Here is a 22,743-nt window from a genome sequence, read left to right on the forward strand (position 1 = left end):
GGGGATCTGTAGTTCAACAAGATCTGGAGGACCACAGGTTTCACACCCAGTCATATATGTAGGAGTCCTTAGACTTGATCCCAACATTCTCCAAACGAGACATTTCCTGAAGCAGAGCTTGGAGTATCTTCTGCACAACACCAATACACTCTGTTCAAGATGTGTCATTGGAATGGTAAGGAGCTGGTTGTGTACCATTCTCAGGGAGGCAATAGAAAGGATATGGAGAAAGAGAAAGAGATATAAATGTATGCAGATTCTCTGTTCATGGAAATCATTGTATTCACACATATAGCCCTCCCACTGATGTATGTTTATGTATGTTTGTGTGTGTGTGTGTGTGTGTGTAAGTAACAAAGAAAGCTGCATGAATCCAGACAAAAGGATGCTATTTTGACTTTTTGCATCTGACACGAACACTTCTAAGACCACCAATGGATAGAGCAGAGATGATGCAGCAAAATGGTCTATTGTTTTGTAAATACTATGCACAATGCGACACTATTGGGTCCCTTATGGTTAACAGAAATAATAACAGTTCCTTTGACGAGACTTGCTGAGTTTCAAAATAAGCAGCGTTTATTTCGATAAAATTCACAATTCATATAAAAAGTATGAAATGATGCTCACACCATATCACTAAAGAGTAGTATGCAAGCAATGTCCATTCTCTCTCAGTCTGCTTACAGATCTGTATTTGGATCAGCTGGCTTTCATTGGTGGTTTATATTTTCACAGTGAAGAGCTACATTCTAGGAGTTTGAAAAATAAAGCGGCAATATACCCTCTACTGTATAAATAATGGTGTGTTCGATTTAACTCTTTTATAGCTTTTGCCGTAGAAGGAAAAAATCAACTAGTGCAGCAAACATATTCACTTTAGGAAAAGATTTGGGCCTTTTCAATCTTGGTTAATATTTCTCTACTTGTTCATTATGGCGTCGCTCAACTGAAGATCAAGTCTCCACTAGCAGGATGGGCAGATAAGCAATTTCCAGCAGTTTCCACTTCTTCTTCGCAGTCCTCCTGCATGCTCCTCTACTCCAGAGACCCTCCATAGTAGTTTGGGGAGGGGGCGCAGGGGGCGGCAGGGCAAGGAGGAACAGCTGGAAATTTCTTACCTCCTCTGTTAGGAGGTATGTTGTCAGCTGCAAGATGCAGCTGGAAGAAACCCCGTGGCTGTAAACTGAATATTTAAGGAGTACACTTGGATACCTGAAGCTCTGTGTAAAAATGAACTTCCCCTATCCTCTTCATTTTGGGGAAATTCACTATAACAGAAAATATTTGCGCTTTGTCAGAAAGAAAGAGGACAAAGCTAAAATAATGTGCCGTAATATAGGGTCTCATCTCGTGCTGCAGTGCATGTAACAGAACTTCCTCTCCCTCTTCTGTCCCTTCCAGCCTCGGTGCACCCCCAAAATCAGCTCTAGGAGGTTGCGGGTAAGGATGGGCAAATTTGCAAATTGCAGGTTTTTTGGGTTTTTTAAAATCCGTTTCTCATTGTTCCAATCATAAAAACATAAAATGGGCATGCTGGATCAGGCCAATGGCTCACCCAGTACAGCATCCTGTTCTCACAGTGGCTGGCCACTTCAGTTCTCCTCATATACACATGATTTTCCGAATTTGTTTTTTTAAAAGATACAAGTCTCCCTAAAAAAAATATCAGCAGCATTTTAGTGCAAATTTATCCCAATAGGTACATTTTTGGATGCAATTTCCCCACAGATAATGCATTTTTAGATGCCAGTTTCACTAAAATATGGATTTTATACACACTTTACCCCAGTATATGAATTTTATGCACATTACCTGGCTGGAGAAATGCGTTGCAAAATTCAGAGAAGTGTGCATTTTGGAGGATAGCTGTGTTTTGGTCCATGTATTATTTCAGAAGTGCAAATTAGCTAAGTTTGCCTATAAATGTGAACTGCATCAAATCCCCCCTGATCCCCAGCAGTTTGGGGACCTCTAGAACAGAATTTGCGGACTCCATTTGGCTTAGTAGAAGATGCCCATGAACCAAAATATGGATGGGAACTTTAACTGAAATCAGTTTTTAATTTCTTTCAATACAGCTGCAACATTTAATCCTGGTATGGCGAACCTTTGGCCCTCCATATGTTCCTGAACTATAACTCCCATCATCCCTGACCATTCCTAGGGCTGATGGGAGTTGTAGTTCAGGGACAAAGTTTCCAAATCCCTGATTTAATCAATCAGTAGCTATATTTAAATTTTTTTGGCTGGATTAAAAAGCTGCCCCCAATAAACTGTGCATTTTAATGGTTAATTCCTTTAAAAAGAAGTACTTATAAAAAAGATGTACATGGCAGGCTCATTCTTAGAAATGGCAGTCCTTCTGCGTCAGTCCATTATTTTGAATGGGTCTACTCTGACTGACTAAATCAGATATCCTGAATGTTCAGAGTGACATATATTTGAGACTTACAACATGTAAACTAATTAATAACCTTAGTTGATAACAGAAGTGCAGGGAGGAACTTTTCATTTGAACACTCCCCAAGTTTCATTTCACTTTTCTTAACTTTAAATGAAAACACCAGTGCTGCTCACTATCAACAGCAGGAAATAAATATTTTAAATGTATTGTTACACATGGTTTCTATGTGCACTATTTACCTTCTATGGATAATACCATCAGAACCACTCAACACATGACAACTGATACCACACATAGAACATATCATCAAGAAACATACATGGTTCAGTAGCTATTCTCATACAAGTAGACATCAGTTAACACGATGACATAACTTATGAGTTGCATTTGCAGAAAATATGCCACTGAAGATATTTTGCATTTGGTTCACTTTGCTTAATGCTGAAATTCATGTGTGATTGTTCACTGTTCGAAGAAATGTAAAGAAATGTATATTAAACCATCAGGGTCAATACGGTGCTTTAGTGCCAAACAAAGACACGAATGTGAAATTAAAAACGTTTCAATTTTCAAACCTGTGATTTTAATGGCTTGTGGCCTTTATCACTAATTTGAGTTAGCAAGGTGTATACTTCAGAAATTTTTAATTATTTTCTCTGTGTGAATTTCCTGTGTTTGGGCACCCCCAGATCCTTTTTCATTGCACTTATTAATTCAATGATGAATGGCAACAAACTCAACTAATCAAGGGACGTTCTAGAGACAAGAAAACAAAGTGATCAAGTGATCCCTTATGTGCACAGTGACTCTGGCAGCTGCATAGAAGAGCTGTCCCATTCACGTTAGTAGAGGGGGTGCAGTAGAGCTCCAGGCCTCCACTGAAGTCAATGAGTAAGTCACCAAGCAGAGAACATCCATTGAAGTGAATGTGGTTCCTGGAATCAGGATTGCTCTTCTTTGTTGGGTTTCCAAAGGAGGATAGATCAGCGTAGACTAAACATTTGCAATTTTCCACAAGTATCATGGAATTTTGAGTAGCTTACTACTACATGTTCCATAATAATACAGCTAGAAAAGCAGTCATGATTATGCTTTGAAATTTCAATACATCACATGAACAATATATTTCACAGCTTGTATCAATATAGGGTGATATTCCATGTTAGTCACACTTACAGTAGGCCCATTTAAATAAATGGGAGTTGAAGTCACCTAAGACCATTGATTTTAATGGGTGTACTCTGAATATGATTTAGTTGGCTTCTACCCACAAAATGTATATGATAGACAGTTTTGTAGTAACACTTTTTACACTAAATACAACAAAGAACACCACAAGATAAAAGAAACTACAGGTGTTACCATTTTGGTGTCACATTTATAGAACATGAAATTTAACTTTGGGTTCATTGAACGATGACAGTTCCTATATACAAAATGTGTAGAGGAAGATATTAAAGTAAATGTAAAGCCCACTAGAAACTCATATGCAGCTTTAGGCGATTACTAATTTCAGTGTCTCCAAGCAATGTTGTGGAATCACTAGCACAATGTTAATAAATATATATATATTCATTGAGGCATAGTGTTTCCTGTACCACCAAGTGCTATCCTTTAGTAATTCAGTCTATTCTATCAATATATATTTATGATAAAGAACATTGAATCCAAGATTAGAGAAAATGATGCTCCGAGTCAGATGAAGCTTTATTATACAATAAATAGAAATAAATACCTTTATTTACAACTTCAGCAAGCCATCATTTAAAAAGAATTCTGCCAGCAGAAAAGAAAAGCTTTATTTGGGTTGGATCCAGACCTGCCCTTCCCTGAACCGAAGGAGTCATTGCATTTTGGAAGGGACAGAGATCCAGCAGAGGAAAGGACTGAGGAGATTTTTGCCAATCTCTTCTCCCCAGCACCATCTTCCATGTTGTTCCAGGGGGTCACCGGCCTTCTAGAATAGCTTTTCAGCTGGCACAGTATCAGCAAAAGCTACCTCCTGCCTTCCTCCAGTGGGAGAGTCTGGATCCAGCCCAGACTGGGGAAAACCTTTTCTGCATTCTTGGCAAATGTGTCATCCATTAACTCTGATGTGACGGGAACATGAAATTGAGAAGAAAAGTGTTCATGAGCATTGCCATTGTGGTGGTAGCTAATGAGCTATGCACATAGGACTACCCTTCTTATGCATTCACTGTCCTATATAGCAGCCATTGCTGTGGTCAGTCACACTTTCCTGAAGAACGGTGATCACAGAGATGGTTACCACCTCATGACATCTGCTGCCCAGTTTGATCCAACCTCCTCTGCTTTCTAGTCCTGTGTACTAACTGCATGATGAAATTCAGTAGTGTGAACAAGGGCTGGCAACATCCCCCCCCCCCAGGTTTCTGTGTTTCCCCCTGAAGTACTACCCTCCCTCTGAAATTGAGTGGGCAGGGGACCATTTTGGGTTGAACTGGTTTGCTAGTTTTCCTTAGCAGTGGGATCCCTCTCTCTCTCTCTCTCCCTCTCTCTCTCTCTCTCTCTCTTAAGCCATAAAACTCTGCAATACTGCTGCCTGTGTTGGATGTAGCCATGGTGGGCTTTCTCTCTTCTTTTCCCCATCCATATTTCCTTTAGTCCTTTGATTAAAGCAGCAGCAGTGGTGGGGAAGTATTGTGGTAGCCACACCAAGAGCTCCACCCACTGCTACGTAAAAGCAAGAGAGTGTGCATGGTTTTGAGGAGAGGACGGCAATGGGATCCCACCACTGTTGCCATAATCATAGGTAAAGGTAAAGGGACCCCTGACCATTAGGACCAGTCGTGGCCGACTGGGGTTGCGGCACTCATCTCGCTTTATTGGCCGAGGGAGCCGGCGTACAGCTTCCGGGTCATGTGGCCAGCATGACTAAGCCGCTTCTGGCGAACCAGAGCAGCGCACGGAAACGCCATTTACCTTCCCGCCGGAGTGGTACTTATTTATCTATTTGCACTCTGACATGCTTTTGAACTGCTAGGTTGGCAGGAGCTGGGACCGAGCAATGGGAGCTCACCCCATCGCGGGGATTTGAACTGCTGACCTTCTGATCGGCAAGTCCTAGGCTCTGTGGTTTAACCCACAGCGCCACCCGGATCCCTGCCATAATCATAGTTGGCTCTAAAAAAGAGAGTGCTGCTGCCAGTTGTAATGGTAAATGGCTCTCATGTCCCCCCAATGGCTCAGCCTCTACTATTTAGCAAGGAGGGAACTGTTCTCCTCGGGACTCTACATGAATATTGTGCTGGTGAGCTGGGGACGGCCAATTCATTGCCAATGAAGTGTGAATTGGCTTTATGTTCCACTGAAATCAGTTGCTGTCCATCCTCACTGCTAAATGCAACCTCCATATTCTACCAAAGATTAAAGTAAGCTTACCCAACCTGGTGTCCAACAGATGTTGGAGACCACAAGTTCCACCATCCCTGACTATAGGCTTTGCTGGTCAGGGCTGATGGAAGTTCTAGGTTAGAACTGGAGGGATAGGGAAAGCTGTACTGAAGACTCAGCAGCAAGGCAAGGCTATCTCGATCTTGCTGTGATTGTGATCTTCCCAACAGCTGTTTGGTTGCCCAATGATGGAGACAGGCAGTCCAGCTGGAAGGATCCTAATCTGTTGTGACATTGACAGACAGCAAAGTTGCCTGTGATCCAGAGCATATTTAACTTTTTTTTTAAAGTAAGACTGGTAATGGGACATATGCATTATTTTCTTTCGATTGTACACAATATGTCTGTTTTACATATTTAAAACAATGCAAAGTATATGCACACATATACAGCAATAAGGTGCATTGAAGACTTGTAACAGCTGCTGATGGGATATAAAGTAGATGCGTATAGTTTGCAATCAGTAAAATAAATCCATCTGATTTCAGTAGACATTGAACCTAGCAAACCACATTTCTTTCTTTCCATGAACACCAAATCAGTTGCATGGGAAAAAAATCCTGAAGTCATAGTGCAATCTGCTGTACTGCTTAAGGATGCATCAAGCCCAGGCACATCTACTAACTCCTTGCAGTGCCCACGTTGTATGTTTCATGAGCATAATGGCACATTTCAGGCAGTTGGCTGTGCTATAACACAACAAATGTACACAAGTCTAAAAAGTGTATGGAAGATTTGGGGGGGAGCTTCCCCCCCACTCTCCATTGTTGTTGTTGTTGTTGTTGTTGTAAAAATAGATCAGCATGTGCAAAAACCAGAGAAAGGAAATAGTGATGGTGAAATCTCAATCAGTCAAAGCTGTAGATGAAGGCCAAATCAGATTTTAAAAAATTATGTATATCTGCAGTGATGGAAAAGGGGTGTGCCAAAGACATCAGCAAAACTTTGGTTTAATTGTGGTGAGGACAATACCAGTTTGGGGGGTGGACCAACATTTGCAAAAAATAAAAAATAAATTAAGAATGCACCTAAGTACAAATTAAGCGTAGGATCCACTACAGGGGTCTGTGCATTCTACTTGTAGGATATATTCTGACCAATCAACTGAAATCTAGATAGTGCAGGCATGCCCAAACTGTTCCTATTGCCTGAGTTTATGAGGACCCAAATTCGCATGTGAATAAACTGTTTATGCATATTCACTGATTTGTCCTCAGTCTAAATCAGCAGTACTTCCTGGTTGACACACTTGACAAGAAGTCAGCCAGGAATTGCCCAGGGAGGAGATCCTGTTCCCAAAACATTGGAGCAAGTTTACACATATAAATTTCCTTAATGGATCAGTCCCACAGATACAAAAGGATGCTACATGGAGTAAAGCGTCACCACTCAGGATGATGTGCAAGATGGTCCACACTGGATTGGGTAAATTTGGTGAACTTTGACACCAATCACAAATCACTTCCTCACCCAATTCTTCTACACATATGGCCTCTACTCTCAAAACTCTTTAGGGCTCATATTATTGGAAGGAATATTTGTCTTATATAAACAACAAATAGATATAGTTCCACAGAAGTCAAGTGCTGAACATATATCTACAGAATGAAGCACTTTTCAATTACATTTAGAGCACAATTTTATGTGTTGCATTTAGTTGAAAAGGTAACAAGCGTAATCGGAAAACTGAAACATTTAACACATATGTGGTTTCATTCTACTTCAGATGTACACTCTTGCCTTATTTGAAAATTACCTCCAAATGTACGCTCATCCAAGTTTCCTACTGACACAAGAATGGACTTTATGGTGTATATATGTAAATGTAGCATAGGTAGATTTTGATTACAATCAAGTAGTACATATGACATATAAATTCACATTCTTGAAAAACCTCGTGACTTTTGCTTTGCTTTCATCAGTCTGAAAACAGGCCTTTCTTATGTCTCCTGTGTAATAGGCCCCAAAAGGCAATGTCAGAGTTGCTTGTGCATGTTCAAAGCAAATCTCAGAGCCTTGATAGAATGAATTGGACCACACTTCCTAGCACATTTCAAGAGCTCTTCCACATACTATTGTCCCCCAAGCTTTAGGAAGGCAGGCTGATGGTGAATACCTCAGCTTACTTACTTTCATTAACATTTGCTGTAAACAACCAACAAACCTCTTCACAAGATGAAACGAGAGGCCACTGCTCAGTTTTAATAGGACAATGTGTCTCAGATGGTTAAACACTTAAAGCTGTGGTGGTTGGGACTCTGGGTGAACATCACTGTGCTGGCCAACTAGGTTGTGGAAAACGTGCACCGCCAAGTCCTCACTCAGTGTCCAAGAACCCATTTTTGGGGGCTGTTAGGATTAGGTTTTCCGAAGGCCGATAGGAAAGAGAGGACATCTTTGTCGTGAAACTAGCATGTCTGACATTGTGGGGGCTGTATTTCAGAAGTTGGAGGAAATATTTCCTGAAGTTCTTTCCAAAAAAGCCATAAAAGAGGGGATTGAGGCAGTTGTTAAAATACGCTAAGCAGATTGTGAAAGGCATGGCTGTATCCACAATGTCGATGATATTACAATCGGTGATCACACTGAGTTGAATCAGCACATCCAGAAAAGTGAATATTTGATGAGGAACCCAAGAAAAAAAGAAGAAGAGGACAATTGCAACAATCATCTTGAAAATATCATCGTTTCTGGTCTTGTTTTTCTGAATCTGGTATGCTTTCTTCAGGGCTTTCCAGATTAATATATAGCTTGTTAAAATGATCACAAAGGGGATCAAGAATCCCAGCATGTTTTTCGATAAGCCCAATCCAACTTTGAGTGTCGTGCCGTTGGTTGTGTTGGAGGGGGTCTGATACCGAAAAGCACATACTGTTATATTTTCATTTTCGATTAAGTATACGGTACGGTGGATAATCACAGGCAAGCTGGCAAGGGCCGCCATCAGCCAGATGATGATGCAAGTTACCCGGGCAACAAGCATCGTGCGCTGAAGCCGGGACTTCATTGGGTGCACGATTGCCAAGTAACGGTCAATGCTGAGGCACGTCAGGAGAAACACGCTGGCATACAGGTTGAAGGTTGCTGCAGCCGAAGCTAACTTGCACAAGCCACTGCCAAAAGGCCAGCGGTATTGCATGGCGGCATTGGCCGCCCACAGTGGCAAAGTCACGAGGAAACACAAATCAGCCAGAGCTAAATTGAACAGAAAGACACTTGCCACAGTTTTCAGCTTCATGAAGAAGTAAATAACAATCACCACCAAACTGTTTCCGAATATACCTATGATGAAGATGATGGTGTAAACAGTTGGAACAACAATTAGCATGTAGTTGTGCCTTCCCAGTGAGGGGCAGTCCACGTGAATTCTTTTCACAGTCTCTTCTGTGGACATATTTAGGAGCATCTTGATAAGTTCAGGTAGAGGCTATTTGGAAAATTAATTCCAGGCTCATCTGGGGAAGAAAAATGAGAATATTATCACTACTGTTTTGCCTTTATATATATATTTTTGTGTGGGGAAGGACTTGTTCAACAGTTTCTTAACAGCAATTATGGTAGATGTGTAATACTCTAACTACATTTTCATGAATTAAATTCCGTATTCCGGAGAAGCCTGCATTATGCTCTAAATATTTAACCTAGTACTTTGATTTCAACTGGCAAAAGTTATGTTAATTGGGTAGGGACCAGTGCTCACTGGAAAAGCACATGGCCCTAAATTCAATCCCTGGCAACAGTTGTTTTTGTTGTTGTTGTTGTTTTAAAAAAGAATAAGAGCAGATTCACACTATACACTTAAAGCACTATGCCACCACTTGCCATGACTGTTCAATGGCTTCTCCCAAAGAATTTTGGGAGCTGTAGTTTGTTAAGCGTGCTGAGAGTTGTTAGGAGACCACCTTCCCCCTCCAGACCCACAATTCTTAGAGTTTCCTGCGAAGAGAGATTGATTGTTAAACTACACTGAGAATTGTAGCTCTGCAGATGGGAGACAGGGGTCCCCTAACAACTCTCAGCAAATGGCTCCATAGCAGTTTCCTAGCTAGCAACCAATTTTAACAGTGGTATTGGAAAAATGGATAGCTAACCCTTTCCTGCCACCTTTCAGTAGCTTTGCAACTCGTGGAAGAAGAGAATTCCCATAAGTTGGAATGCAAGTTGGAATCACTAAAATGACCTTTGGGGGAAAGTTTATTCTCCTCTTCCATTGGTCCCCCACCCAGTCATCATTTCCATAAAACACACACACAGAGGGAGAGACTACACAGTAATGGTGGGTTACCTCACAATGTTATTGTATCCCACTTTGTCACAGATCCACAACCATAGTGGGAAAGGGTGTTTGCTACTTCTTACATTCGTGAAGCAATTCTCAGTATTGCACTGCATGTCTGCCTCCTGCCCTTAGGTTGGTACATCCAATGGGAATCCAGGCATTAAGAGCTATGCTTTAGATCGAGAATGGGAGACCTGTGACCTTCCATATGTTGTTGAGCTATAATTCTCATCATCCTTGATCAGTAGCCATGCTGGCTGGGGCTGGTGGAAGTTGGAGTCCATCAACAATTGGAGGGCCACAAGTTCCCCATCCTCGTTTAGAACAATTTTATATCTATCATAATGACTTCTTGAATTTAGGTATATTAATGTTTTCTTGCACTCTACAAGAACAAGGGACTGACTCAGTGCTTTTTTTCCTGGGGGTACGCATACCCCTAAACATTTTGTGAATCTAAGTTTGGTCTCATTGAGGGGCAGTATTTCAATATGAGTAGGAAAATGAGAGTACCCCTAAACATATTTTTTTTAAAAGAAAGCACTGGACTGACCTAAGCAACCTGGACATTACATCATGAAAAATGAATGAAATGTTGTTCTTTCCACTGCAGTATCTTATCAATGTAAATGCCAAATATATCACAACTGCTAGATCCCAGATATCTTGGTGTTCTGTTTAGGTTATATTATGGATCAAAATAATCAGCATCTGAGTAACATTCATAGGCTATGTTTTGGCTGCTCACTGGAGACCAAGACAAACAACGCAATTAAATATGTTTTTAGTGAATCACTTAAGAGGTCGTCTTGGATCATGGAAGTTTAATAGCTGTTAATGAAAACAAAACCTCTTGGCATTCAGAAACTTGTCTATCTGAACTTATGTGGATCTCTTGCCAAAAGTTAATTTGTGTCTGATTAGCAAGCATATTGGCTTTATTCTTAAACTCACTTTGGGTGTGCTAAGTCACTATGATTAAAATAAATATGAGCCAAAATCAATGAACCAAACATGTTTTCTTGCTGATTGTAATGGAATAATAGTATGAAGAAATTGTATATTTGGAGTGTGTTGCCTGTAACAGGAAAGTAGTTAGTTGTTCCATTGGCAGAAGCAGAAGCCATGTATTGTGAATTCACATAATATCTGTTCACATGACATCATACACCCTGTAATCACATTCCTGGTTGATGCAGGTTCAGAAGGGTCTTTTGAATAGTTAATAGGTACAAACTGAGTTTTACAGGATCCCAGAATGTGTAGACTGATCCTCTAGACCGGTGATGGCCAAACATGGCCCTCCAGCTGTTTTGGGACTACAACTCCCATCATCCCTAGTTAACAGGACCAGTGGTCAGGGATGATGGGAATTGTAGTCCCAAAACAGCTGGAGGGCCACATTTGGCCATCACTGCTCTAGACATACAGTTCATACTTGTGTAGGGTTTGTTGACAAGGTCTGTTGAATGCATGCACCTCAGGGTGGGGTTAGTGGATACCAACCTGCCTTACCTAGATTCATTCATGTGAATGCCATGTCATGTGAATAGGACTTTAGTAAGAGATACATAAAGAGAGTATAATACTCAGCAAAATGAGCAGGAGGGTATCTTGAAGCAAGTGAAGTAATAGACACTACTATCTAAAGAGAGGGGCCCCTCTTAAAGCCATTAAATTCAGAATTTAAAAATTTAGGGGTGTGCTCAACTTCAACTAACTTTTCAATGGGTAGGCCCACTGAAATTCATGGTCATGACTAATGTAGGGCCATTAATTTTGATGGATTTAGTTAGTTAATAAAAGTTAGTTGAACACCACCCTTAGAACTGCGTAACTGCAGCACTGGTTGAAGCTATATTTATTCCTGGTTAGAAACTTGACTGCACTCTGTGATTCCATGGCTACTTGTTGTTTAATTGACAAATTGTGGGGGTGCAGTCTTGCAAAAGAGCATGTTTACTCTGAATATCTGCAATGACTCCTGGATATAATTCCATTATAGCAAAAGTGTTGTTTCACAGAGGGCGAGTGCTGCAGAATGCACTTATATTAGCTAAGGATCATTCAGTTTCTTAGGAATTGCGCTAGCACTGAATACCTAATTATGTGTAACTGAATATCAAACTTTTGTCAAGGACCACAATTTAATTTCCTCTATTCATGGGAAATTTGACTGTAAATTATAGTTTAGGCACCTCTCAGAAAGAATCTTTGTTATTTTTATGAAGTTTAAAAAGTTAGACAGATATTTTAAACGGAGGTTTCTCAAGATAATAATTCCTGCTTTGAAGAAATAAAGCAATATACTGACCACAGAAGGTCCCATTTTAGGGTTTTTAAACATGTGCAACATTTGACACATCCTAGTGCCAAAACTACTAGCCTCATTATTAATCAGGATTGCCTTTCAGTTTGCCACAAAAAAGAATAAAGAGAATTGCCTTTCGGCAAATCATAAGGCTGCCATCACATCATGCTTTTAAAGCTCTATGATAACACTTTAAGGAGCCATGGCTTGCCCCCTCCAAAGAACTCTGGGAGCTGTGGTTTGCTAAGGCTGTGGAGAGTTGTTATGAGACCCCTGTTCCGCTCCAAGACCTATACTTTTCAGAGTGACTTAAAAATCAATCCTTCTTCAAGGGGTACTCTGGAAACTGTAGCCATATTTGAGGGGGGGGGGGAATATAGGCTTACTTTCAGTGGCACTACTTGAGAATTAAGGTTCCATTGGGTCACCAGCCTCTTTCGGCCAGTGGGCACAAATGGAATTTTGGGTGCATGGTAGAACACACTCTAAATCAGGGGTGTTTCTGGACTCCAACTCCCACCAGCCCCTTCCCAGAATGTCTGATGGTTGTGGCTGCACTACAGCAACATCGGGGTCACAGGTTCCCCGGCCCTGTTCCAGACGATGCAGGGAATGAATTAACTAACGTATTGGCCTGAATATAAGCCGCACCCGCAAACAAGCCGCACCTTTAAAATTCAAGGGGGGAAAAGAAAAAAAAGACAATACCCGAATATAAGCCACTCCCTTAAAATTCCACAGGCACTCACACCCGTAAATGACAAATGTAGAAGAAAATCCTACGGGTACTAGAGAGGACTCACAAGTGGCTTAAACACCTGTTCGTAGCACCATAAATGCAAATCAATACCGCACTGTCAATACCATACCATATGTCTGTTGCAACAGAGATATCGTAAAAGCCAATTTTTGTAAAGTCACGAATTTAAGCTGCACTTTAACTTTTCACGGTTGGAATTTTTTTTTTGGGGGGGGGGTGCGTCTTATATTCAGGCCAATATGGTATTATAATCGGCTGAATAAAACCACCTTAGTTTGGAATTTTTAGGGCGTGTACTAAGAGGACCATGAACTTTCAGAGACAGTATGCCACTGAGTTCCAGTTGCTGGGGGAAGGCTCTGGTCACTTTCCTGGAGACCCCCGGTTGGCCATTATAGGAAACAGATTCTTGTTTGGTCTGCTCAAAGAATCTTTGTATGTCCCCATTCAGATGTTGCCTATTTTAATTGCAGAAGATAATATCCTTCAATATGTTAAGTCCTGAAACCAGAATGTGTGTCTTCCCATCCGTGCTCCTGTGTGAGTCATCTGACCTGCTTGAGAGCACAAAAGACACATTTCTTGAGGGGTGCTCTCATGGTGCCCCAAAATGGGTGTTTCTGGGTGCTGTGTGAGACCGCAGCCCTGAAAAAGGTGCTTTTTCTGGGGTGAGATCTTGGCGTGAAATCGTGAGAGCTCACAGCACCCAAAACTGTTGCCATGCTCTCGTGAGGAAAAATGGGGTGTCCTGGTTTTCCCAGGACATTTGGAGGGCATGCAAGATATAGTGACAGCCTTTTTTGTTTGCTCATTAAGAAATACTATTTGGTATTGTAGATTCCTGGAACAGGACAGCTGTGTAACTTTCTCACGATAAAGTTTAAGTGAGATATTTTTGTAACCTTATCACCTGTATGACCTTGCCAAGCTATTTGTTTGAGGTTACATTACTTTGAGAAATAACGGCCAAGGGGCCCAGTGTCTAATCTGCACTGAGGAACTATTGCTAAGATCCAAATTGGATTTTTATAGTCAAGGGAACTTCTAACGCTTCCAAAGGTAGCACCGATAAAAGATGTTCCTCAGAAAATCCACAGCTGGTGCACTGGTATGAAAATCTGAAAGCAAGTGAAAAGCTTAACAACTGAAGCAGAAACACATCCTTTCTGAAGTGGAAAATCAAGATGGCAGCTACCACCAATGTGATGCAGCATAACAGCTTGGAACATACCTACGCCTTGCACTAAATTATCCCCCTTCCTTTGCCAGGAAACATGAAGATTTAGTTATAAAAAATGTAGCATGGAGATTTCTCCATTTACTGCAATGCATTTCATTTACATTATCACTAATCTAGGGAAAGTGCAAAATTTCTCTAGACAATGCATGAAAGACACTTAAATCGGGAGGAGCATTCGTTCTTAAGAGCCGACCAAACGATCACAAACATTTCACGGCTGCATTCTGGGTATCAGTGATAGTGGCAGATTATCCAGCTGCATAATTCTGTGCTGATCAAAATACTTATGTGATGCACTCTGGATCTGTTCAAACCATCAATAGTTGTCCTGTATTTCATTGAGAGGTAAATTGCAGAAATTTGCATTCTGCAACAATAATGAACTTTCCTCCCCCCCTGCTTTTTAAATGTTAGCTAACTATAGAAAAGGGAAAATACTGAAATTGGCCTTGACCTTTTCAAAGATATATAAAAAAACAACAGCTTTGTATTTTGATACATCACCCTGTAATTAGTTATTATAATGAAATTAATTTAATGAGCTTTGCAGAGCTGTGTAGAGTCTACACAGCAATTAAGCAAGAACATAATTTAATTTGTGTTTTCCTTTACCAGGCTTCATATTTGCTTCTATTTCCCATCATGCTCCCATTTTGTTGATTAACTATAACAAATACCTTTAAAAAGAGGTCATAAAGGGAAATTTGCAGGATACAACCTGATCTTCTTTTCTTCATGAATGTTTAGAAATGCTTTAAGAAATGACAGTCCAAACTTTTGCACGCTTACTACTAAAGAACAGAGATAGGCAAAAGTGTCAATTTTGTTTTCTCAATTTTTTAATCTTAAATTCAGTTCTCCATATTTCCATATCAGTTTTTAATGTGTGTGTTTGTGCTTTTAAAGTTCACATGAAAATATAGGCTTAATGCCATTTAGGTTTCCTACAGATACTTAATATTCAACATGGGGAGGCCTTAAATCTAAACTTGCTTGTAGAAACAAAACATTAAAAATATTGTTCCAGTGGCAAAATGCGTTCCTGACTGAAGTAATAACGGCAGGGCTTCTTTTGGCTTTGGAAGTTGTGAAATGCAGGCCACAGAGAAAGAAAGAGAGAAAGAGAGAAAGAGAGAAAGAGAGAAAGAGAGAGAGAGAGAGATGTTACTGGATATTGCTCTCATTTTAACATGGAACCAATGCCCCAATCTGATCTATATAAATGTGCTGCCTAAAATATAGTCACTGTAACCTTGCAAAATCAAGCAGAAGAGTTGCCATTATAGCTAGCTGGATTACCAAGCTGTTACTTGCAACCCATGGTTGGTTGCTACTTGGAAATGAAGTTCTTCCAAACGCCACAACACAGCCTGAAAATACTGGGATGGACGCAGAGGTGCATCTGCCAGTGGAGGGGGATTTCCCCATTGGAGGAACTGCTTCTGGATCCAACCCACGGTTCTCTAAAGATATACTAGAAACATTCCACCAGAGAATCCAGTTAAAATTATTGTTGTGAGGGTGGGTTTTTCTTGGTCGTGGTAGAGGGTGGGAGTTAGGCTGTAGACGCGAGTGTCTTCTAATTCCTGGATCCAGTAAGGGTTGGAATCTAATGGAAGATCCCACTGTTGAATTAGCCAGGCAAGGGCCACAATGACCCTAAGTATAAGTTGGTATAAGAAGTTTGCTCTGTGCCAGAGGGCAAATGGGTGGCCCCCTCCCTCACCTGGTGGGTCGTGAGAAGGACAAGGGCAGAACTGGGTGTGTGAGGGAGCTGGACTAGAAGGAGGAAGCAGGCAGTAGCGAGGGAGTGAGAAACATGCTTGATTCCTGCTTGAATCCAAGGCTGTGGCTATGGGAGAAGAAAGACCTTCTGAGGTGTTATTGCTGTGAGCCCCTCTTACATATGTGTAAATAAACCATGTATCATATACAGTGCTATTTTTCCAGAAAAAGCGGTGCTGAAACTCACCATGACCACCTCCCTTGTTTTCTTATTATGGCAATGGCGCCAACCTGAGAGGTGCCGGAACTGAGTTCTGGTGAGTTACAGCTGCATATATGCAGTGGTACCTCAGGTTACATACGCTTCAGGTTACAGACTCCACTAATCCAGAAATAGTGCTTCAGGTTAAGAACTTTGGTTCAGATCAGAATGAGAACAGAAATTGTGCTCCAGCGGCACAGCAGCAGCAGGAGGCCCCATTAGCTAAAGTGGTGCTTCAGATTAAGAACAGTTTCAGGTTAAGAATAGTTTCAGGTTAAGTACGGACCTCTGGAACGAATTAAGTACTTAACCCGAGGTACCACTGTATAATAAAGACACCACAGTATTGTTGGGGGAAAAAAACACCCTGCTTTATTAAGGACAAAGGAAAAGTATTGAAAGTTTGTGGCAACAATTAAGAAACAAGATTTGAGCTCCACTTTTAAATATGGAGGTCTGGCTGGAAGAAAAATGGATATTATTGGGACAGAGCTTCTCTGAGATTGGGTGTTGGATATAAAGGACTATCAAAAAAACCGGCAGAGAGGAACTGAGAGAGAATTAAGAGCCTCGGACGTGAGGTCTCCAGGCTGATAGCAGATAGACTGATGGACATTTGTTGGGGATCGAAACCGGGAAAGGGGGGGTGGGGTTTGGGAATCCAAAGGGTGTATAACTATTTTCTGATTTCTTTTTTTAATTTGTTTTGTTAGGAGTATAAAAATGGGGAATTCGTGGAAGGGAATTGGGGTCGACCTTAGAAAAAGATTCTAAGAATGGGTACTGACGTATAAAGACTGATGTTTTTAAGTTAAAATTGGTTATATAAAATGAACTAAATATAATAATGAACTAAATATAACAAGGGTAAAAATTGGGGACAAGAACTTGTTGAACTAATAATTGGAATTGGAATACAAGAAGGGGAGGTGTGGGGAAGGCATGGAAATATGTTATTGAAAATGGGGATTGTAAACAGTGAATGTTTTTTAATTTTTTTGTTTTTTGTTTTCTTCTTTTTTCTGTACTTTTTTTTTTTGAAAATTTCAATAATTTTTTTTTAAAAAAAAAAAGTTTGTGGCAACAATGCTGGTTCCAGTCTCACACTTTTCTGCACTTGCCACTTATAGTGTTACAGTTGCTGTTTGATCCAACATTTTAAAGAGCGACTTTGTAGCTGATTATCTGCCTCTTTGGCCATATGTCATTGTTATTGGAGAGTGGCAGCCCATCCGCACTACACATTCAAAGCAGTATGATATCACTATAAGCAGCCATGGATCCCACATCCCCGAGAATCCTGGGAATTGTAATTTGTTAAGAGCGCTGAGAATTATTAGGAGACCCCCCTATTCCCTTCACAGAGCTACAATTCTCAGAGTGGTTTAACCATCAATCCCTCTTCCCAGGGAATCATTTCAGAAGACTAGCTGAATAAAGACGATGGAAAAATCTGAACCCCCCCCCCAGAAGTCATACCAGTATAAATGACAAATGTGGAAAGCCCCCAAAGTAAAAATAAAAATGGAACAGTAGATTAGTTTTTGTTTTTAACTTCCTGAGTAAGTATTCTGATAAAAGGTCAAAACTTCTAGTTGGCAAGACTATGACAATCATCACAATTATAGATGCCAAACTGCTTTTTATATGCTGCTGTTATCTTTTGACTAATGCATGTGATGGGTGCAAATTAATTCCATAGATATACAATTCCAACTGGAACCCTGGCAACAATATAATAGTAGTAGATTGACCTCTTTTTAGGACTGGCAAGGCACAGAAAGCTTTTGTTAACAGAGCAGACATTCAAGCAAGTATAAATGGCGGTGGTGGGGGCTGCTTGAGGCTCCATTTTTCAACAAATTATCTGGGGAGCTGCTAATCCCTGTTGTACATGACTGTCCTGTTTGACCTTTTATTTTTTATTTTTAATTACAATGATTATGATAAGTCACTGATGAGAATGTGCTGCTTCAGACTGTTCCACCAACCATTATTTAGCACTCTACTCATTTCCTATGTTGGACGACCATGCCTTCTAATTAAACTGCCTGAGATAACAGAGGAGGATGCTGGGCCTCTGCAAGGTAAACAGCTCTTTGCTGAATGAAAAACGAGATGCCAGTGACTGCAGCTTCCTGCGAGAACTTCATTAACCGTAATCATGTAACCGAACGCCACAAGCCAGATTTCAAGCTCACATAAACTTGCAGTGTTTGCTTTCTGACAAGGACTTTTGAGATAGCAAGCAGCCACGGAGCCTGTCGAAAGGTCAGCAGAGTGCCACGACTCTCCTTTGCAAATGGAATGAAAGCGTCACTCTTTGTGGGTGCATATATGGTTGGAGTCGGGGACATGGGTGGCGCTGTGGTCTAAACCACAGAGCCTAGCGCTTGCCGATCAGAAGGTTGGCGGTTCGAATCCCTGTGACGGGGTGAGCTCCTGTTGTTTGGTCCCTGCTCCTGCCCACCTAGCAGTTCAAAAGCACGTCAAAGTGCAAGTAGATAAATAGGTACCGCTCCAGTGGGAAGGTAAACGGCATTTCCATGCCCTGCTCTGGTTCGCCAGAAGCAGCTTAATCATGCTGGCCACATGACCTGGAAGCTGTACACTGGCTCCCTCGGCCAATGAAGCGAGATGAGCGCCACAACCCCAGAGTCGTCCACGACTGGACTTAACTGTCAGGGGTCCCTTTACCTATATGGTTGGAGTATGTTTCTTTTTTCCACAAAAGTGGCAACCGTACATACCAACTTCATTCTACAATTTCCTCAGTGAAGAATGGAAACCATACAGCAATATTACTGAGCCAAATATATGGGTGGTTGGGTGTCAGTGTGGGCATATCATTCATTACAATGAAAAAGGACCACCCTTTCAACACTTCCCCAGGGTTTATTGTGGAAATGCTGATAAACTCTCTAGGCCTAGTAGTTATCCATAACTGTTAAGGTTTGCCCACGTACAGAAAATTGTCCTCAGTCTAATGGGCTTCAGTAGACATCACCACACAACAAATCCTGATTGGCTACATAACATGATGACATCATTATGCTCAGTTTGTGATCACTGATTGGCCAGGATCACTTGAGGAAGAATGGGGTAGGGGAGAGCTTCCAAGTGCCCAACAAGCAGAATAGGAAAACAACCGGAAAGCACAGGCTGTGAACAGCCACAAAAAAGTTAGAATCAAGATTTTGGACAAAGGTTCCAGTAATCATTATTTTCAAAGTGAGAAGTGACGCTGAAGAACATTTGGAATATGTTTATTAAGAACAGCTTTAAGCAGTGCTATTTTTATGGAAAGGAGGTGCCAGAACTCACCATGAACGCCTCCCCTGTTCTATTATAATGGCAATGGCGCCCACCTGAGAAGTGCCGGAACTGAGTTCTGGCTGGAAAAAAGCCCTGGCTTTAAGTATTCCCTTCCCCCAATTAACTAGGGATTTTGTTCCCTTTCATCCATTTCTGGTTTCCTTTTCTCCTAGCTGTCCCTTTAACTGCTGCAGTGAGAAAAATAATGTTCTGAGTTCCTTGCTGCAGTTATCTTGTATGGCTAGAAGCAATAATGCACCAAAATAAGAATATTTACTCCCACAATTATTAATCCCATGATCCTAAGGTTATCCTCATTTCCTGTATATAAACACACCAGGGCCAGCTAGTGGGGAAGAGTGTTCTCATGGACCTGACAATTAGCAATAGCACCAAAACTTATGTTTCCTGTTTCAGAAATATGAGCCTTGGGGGTTCATAATGCTCATCTCAAATATGAGATGAGCGCTGCAACCCCATAATGAATCTCTGGCTTGGATTTTAATAGTGGGAGAAGAATTTAACTCCTTCATCCACACTGCTCACACAGCCCTTGATCTTCCTAGCTCTTACCCTCCAGATTCTCAATTCCTTCTCACCTGGCTACTCACCCTGGCAATAGCAACAAGTGGTTAGAGTGATGGACTAGGTCTAGGGAGATATGGCTTCACATTCACGAAGCTCACTGGGTGAACTCAGGCCAGTCAATGACACTCAGCATAATCAGGGTTGTTGTGTGTGCTTGACATGAGAAAACGTGGGGTTTTATAAATTTATTATTATTATTTTTAAAATGGATGGATGGGAACAGAGAGACGCCAGCCTGCCAGCCCCTCCAAACTGTTGCACTGAAGGTTGCAAGGGTGTCATGCTGAATGGCATAGGGCGTGATGTAGGGTCAGAGCGGGAAGAGTGGATCCTTAAAAACTGAACAGAGGCATCTTTTGTGAGTGGCAGTTCTGTTCATCAAAGGGGTTTCCATCTGACTTGTGAGGGTTTCTCTTTTCTCCTCAGTCCTCATCCATTCTATTCAGCAGGGGCCCCCAGCTTCTACCTGTCCCATTATAAGCACTTATCTCTGTATCCAACCCAGCATGCTCAACATTAATGCCATAATGGAGTCCCTACTTCAGATGTTCAGGCTCCATCATCATTACCACCCCGAGACAACTTCTGTGGTTTGATAGAGGTTTTCTGGTGTTGTTGAAATGCTTGCTGGATTTTTCTTTCTTGAGATGAATGATGGGAAAGGAGTAGTGAGAGAGAGAGGGAGAGAGGGAAAGAGAGAGAAAGAGGCCTTCTATCATTTGCCTGTTTAGCTCAGTATTGTCTACACAGACTGGCAGCAGCTTTCCATGATTCCATGCACAAAACATTTCCAGCTCTACCTGGAGAGTAAAGGTAAAGGTAGAGGGACCCCTGACCATTAGGTCCAGTCTTGACCGACTCTGGGGTTGTGGTGCTCATCTTGCTTTATTGGCCGAGGGAGCCAGCGTACAGCTTCCGGGTCATGTGGCCAGCATGACTAAGCCGCTTCTGGCGAACCAGAGCAGCGCATGGAAATGCCATTTACCTTCCCGCTGGAGCGGTACCTATTTATCTACTTGCACTTTGACGTGCTTTCGAACTGCTAGGTGGGCAGGAGCTGGGACCAGACCAAACAACGGGAGCTCACCCCATTGCAGGGATTTGAACATCCGACCTTCTGATCAGCAAGTCCTAGGCTCTGTGGTTTAACCCACAGTGCCACCCGTGTCCCTAGCGATGGACAAATCTGACAGTTTTCTCATCTTTCCAATCTTATATCCAGTTCTCCACATCCTACAACAATTTGCAATTAAAAAAAAATTCCTCATGGAAGTCCACCAACATTTCAGTGCACATTCCTCCAACTTATTTCGTATGCAGTTTTGACTGATATGCACATATTTGCAAAGCAATCTCCCTAATATAATACATTTTTGTATTTTTTAAAAAATGCATTTTTGTACAGTTTCCCCTAATATATGCATTTTTGTTTACTTTAATTGGGCTGGAGAACTGCACTACTGGAGAGGGTAGAATTTTGAAGGATGGTTGTGCTTCAGTATGCAAATTGTTTCAAAAAGTGCAAATTCACTAGATTTGCTTTTAAATGTGACCTGAATAGAATTTCTCCCCTATCCCCACCTGGAAATGCCAGAAATTGAACTTGGGAACTTTTGCATGCAAAGAATGTGTTCTTCCATACGCCACAGCCTTGCTTGGAGGTATGGAGTAGGTTTTTGTTGAGGATTTGGATGAACCCCAAGGCAAAGCATGGTGCTTTGGAGGGATTCTGGGCTTTGTCTGAGGTGAAACAGGATCTGAATGAGGCAGCAAAAACTAAGCTGGGCTTTTTTTCAGCTTGAACTCACCGGAACTCAGTTCTGGCACCTCTCAGGTGGGCACCATTGCCATTATAAGAGAACAAGGGAGGCGTTCATGGTGAGTTCCAGCACCTCTTTTTCTAGAAAAATGGCAGTAACTAAGCCAATGTTACTTTTTTCATTGCAGTGGTACCTCAGGTTAAGAACTTAATTCATTCTGGAGGTCTGTTCTTAACCTGAAACTGTTCTTAATCTGGGGTACCACTTTAGCTTAATGGGGCCTCCTGCTGCCACCACATGATTTCTGTTCTCATTCTGAAGCAAAGTTCTTAACCCGAGATACTATTTCTGGGTTAGCAGAGTCTGTAACCTAAAGCATCTGTAACCTGAAGCGTCTGTAACCCGAAGTACCACTGTATATTTTTCTTAGTGCTGATGTGTATGGCTTTTTACATACCCACCCACACTTATTTGTCAGTCCCCACCAAAGATGCCTATTATTATATTATTATTATTATTATTATTATTATTATTATTATTATTATTATTATTATTATTATTATTATTTATCTATACCCTGCCCATCTGGCTGAGTTTCCCCAGCCACTCTGGGCAGCTCCCAATCGAGTGTTAAAAAAATACAGCATTAAATATTAAAAACTTCCCTAAACAGGGCTGCCTT

At 41.3% G+C, this 22,743-nt stretch overlaps 2 protein-coding genes across 2 annotated transcripts in view; one reads left to right on the forward strand and one right to left on the reverse strand.

The window, feature by feature from the left end:
• The window catches only part of CP (ceruloplasmin), a 569,984-nt gene that overhangs the window by 243,735 nt on the left and 303,506 nt on the right, over nt 1-22,743 (forward strand). The window lies entirely within an intron of this gene.
• AGTR1 (angiotensin II receptor type 1) overlaps nt 4,097-22,743 on the reverse strand; it is a 46,582-nt gene continuing 27,935 nt past the window's right edge. The window contains exon 2 of the mRNA XM_028731249.2: nt 4,097-9,276. Within this exon, the coding sequence (XP_028587082.1) occupies nt 8,139-9,227 (1,089 nt within the window). The 5' untranslated portion in view covers nt 9,228-9,276 and the 3' untranslated portion in view covers nt 4,097-8,138. The remainder of the gene's footprint in view (nt 9,277-22,743) is intronic.

The sequence above is a fragment of the Podarcis muralis genome, chromosome 6 (genome assembly GCF_964188315.1).
Source record: "Podarcis muralis chromosome 6, rPodMur119.hap1.1, whole genome shotgun sequence".
Lineage (NCBI taxonomy): Eukaryota > Metazoa > Chordata > Lepidosauria > Squamata > Lacertidae > Podarcis > Podarcis muralis.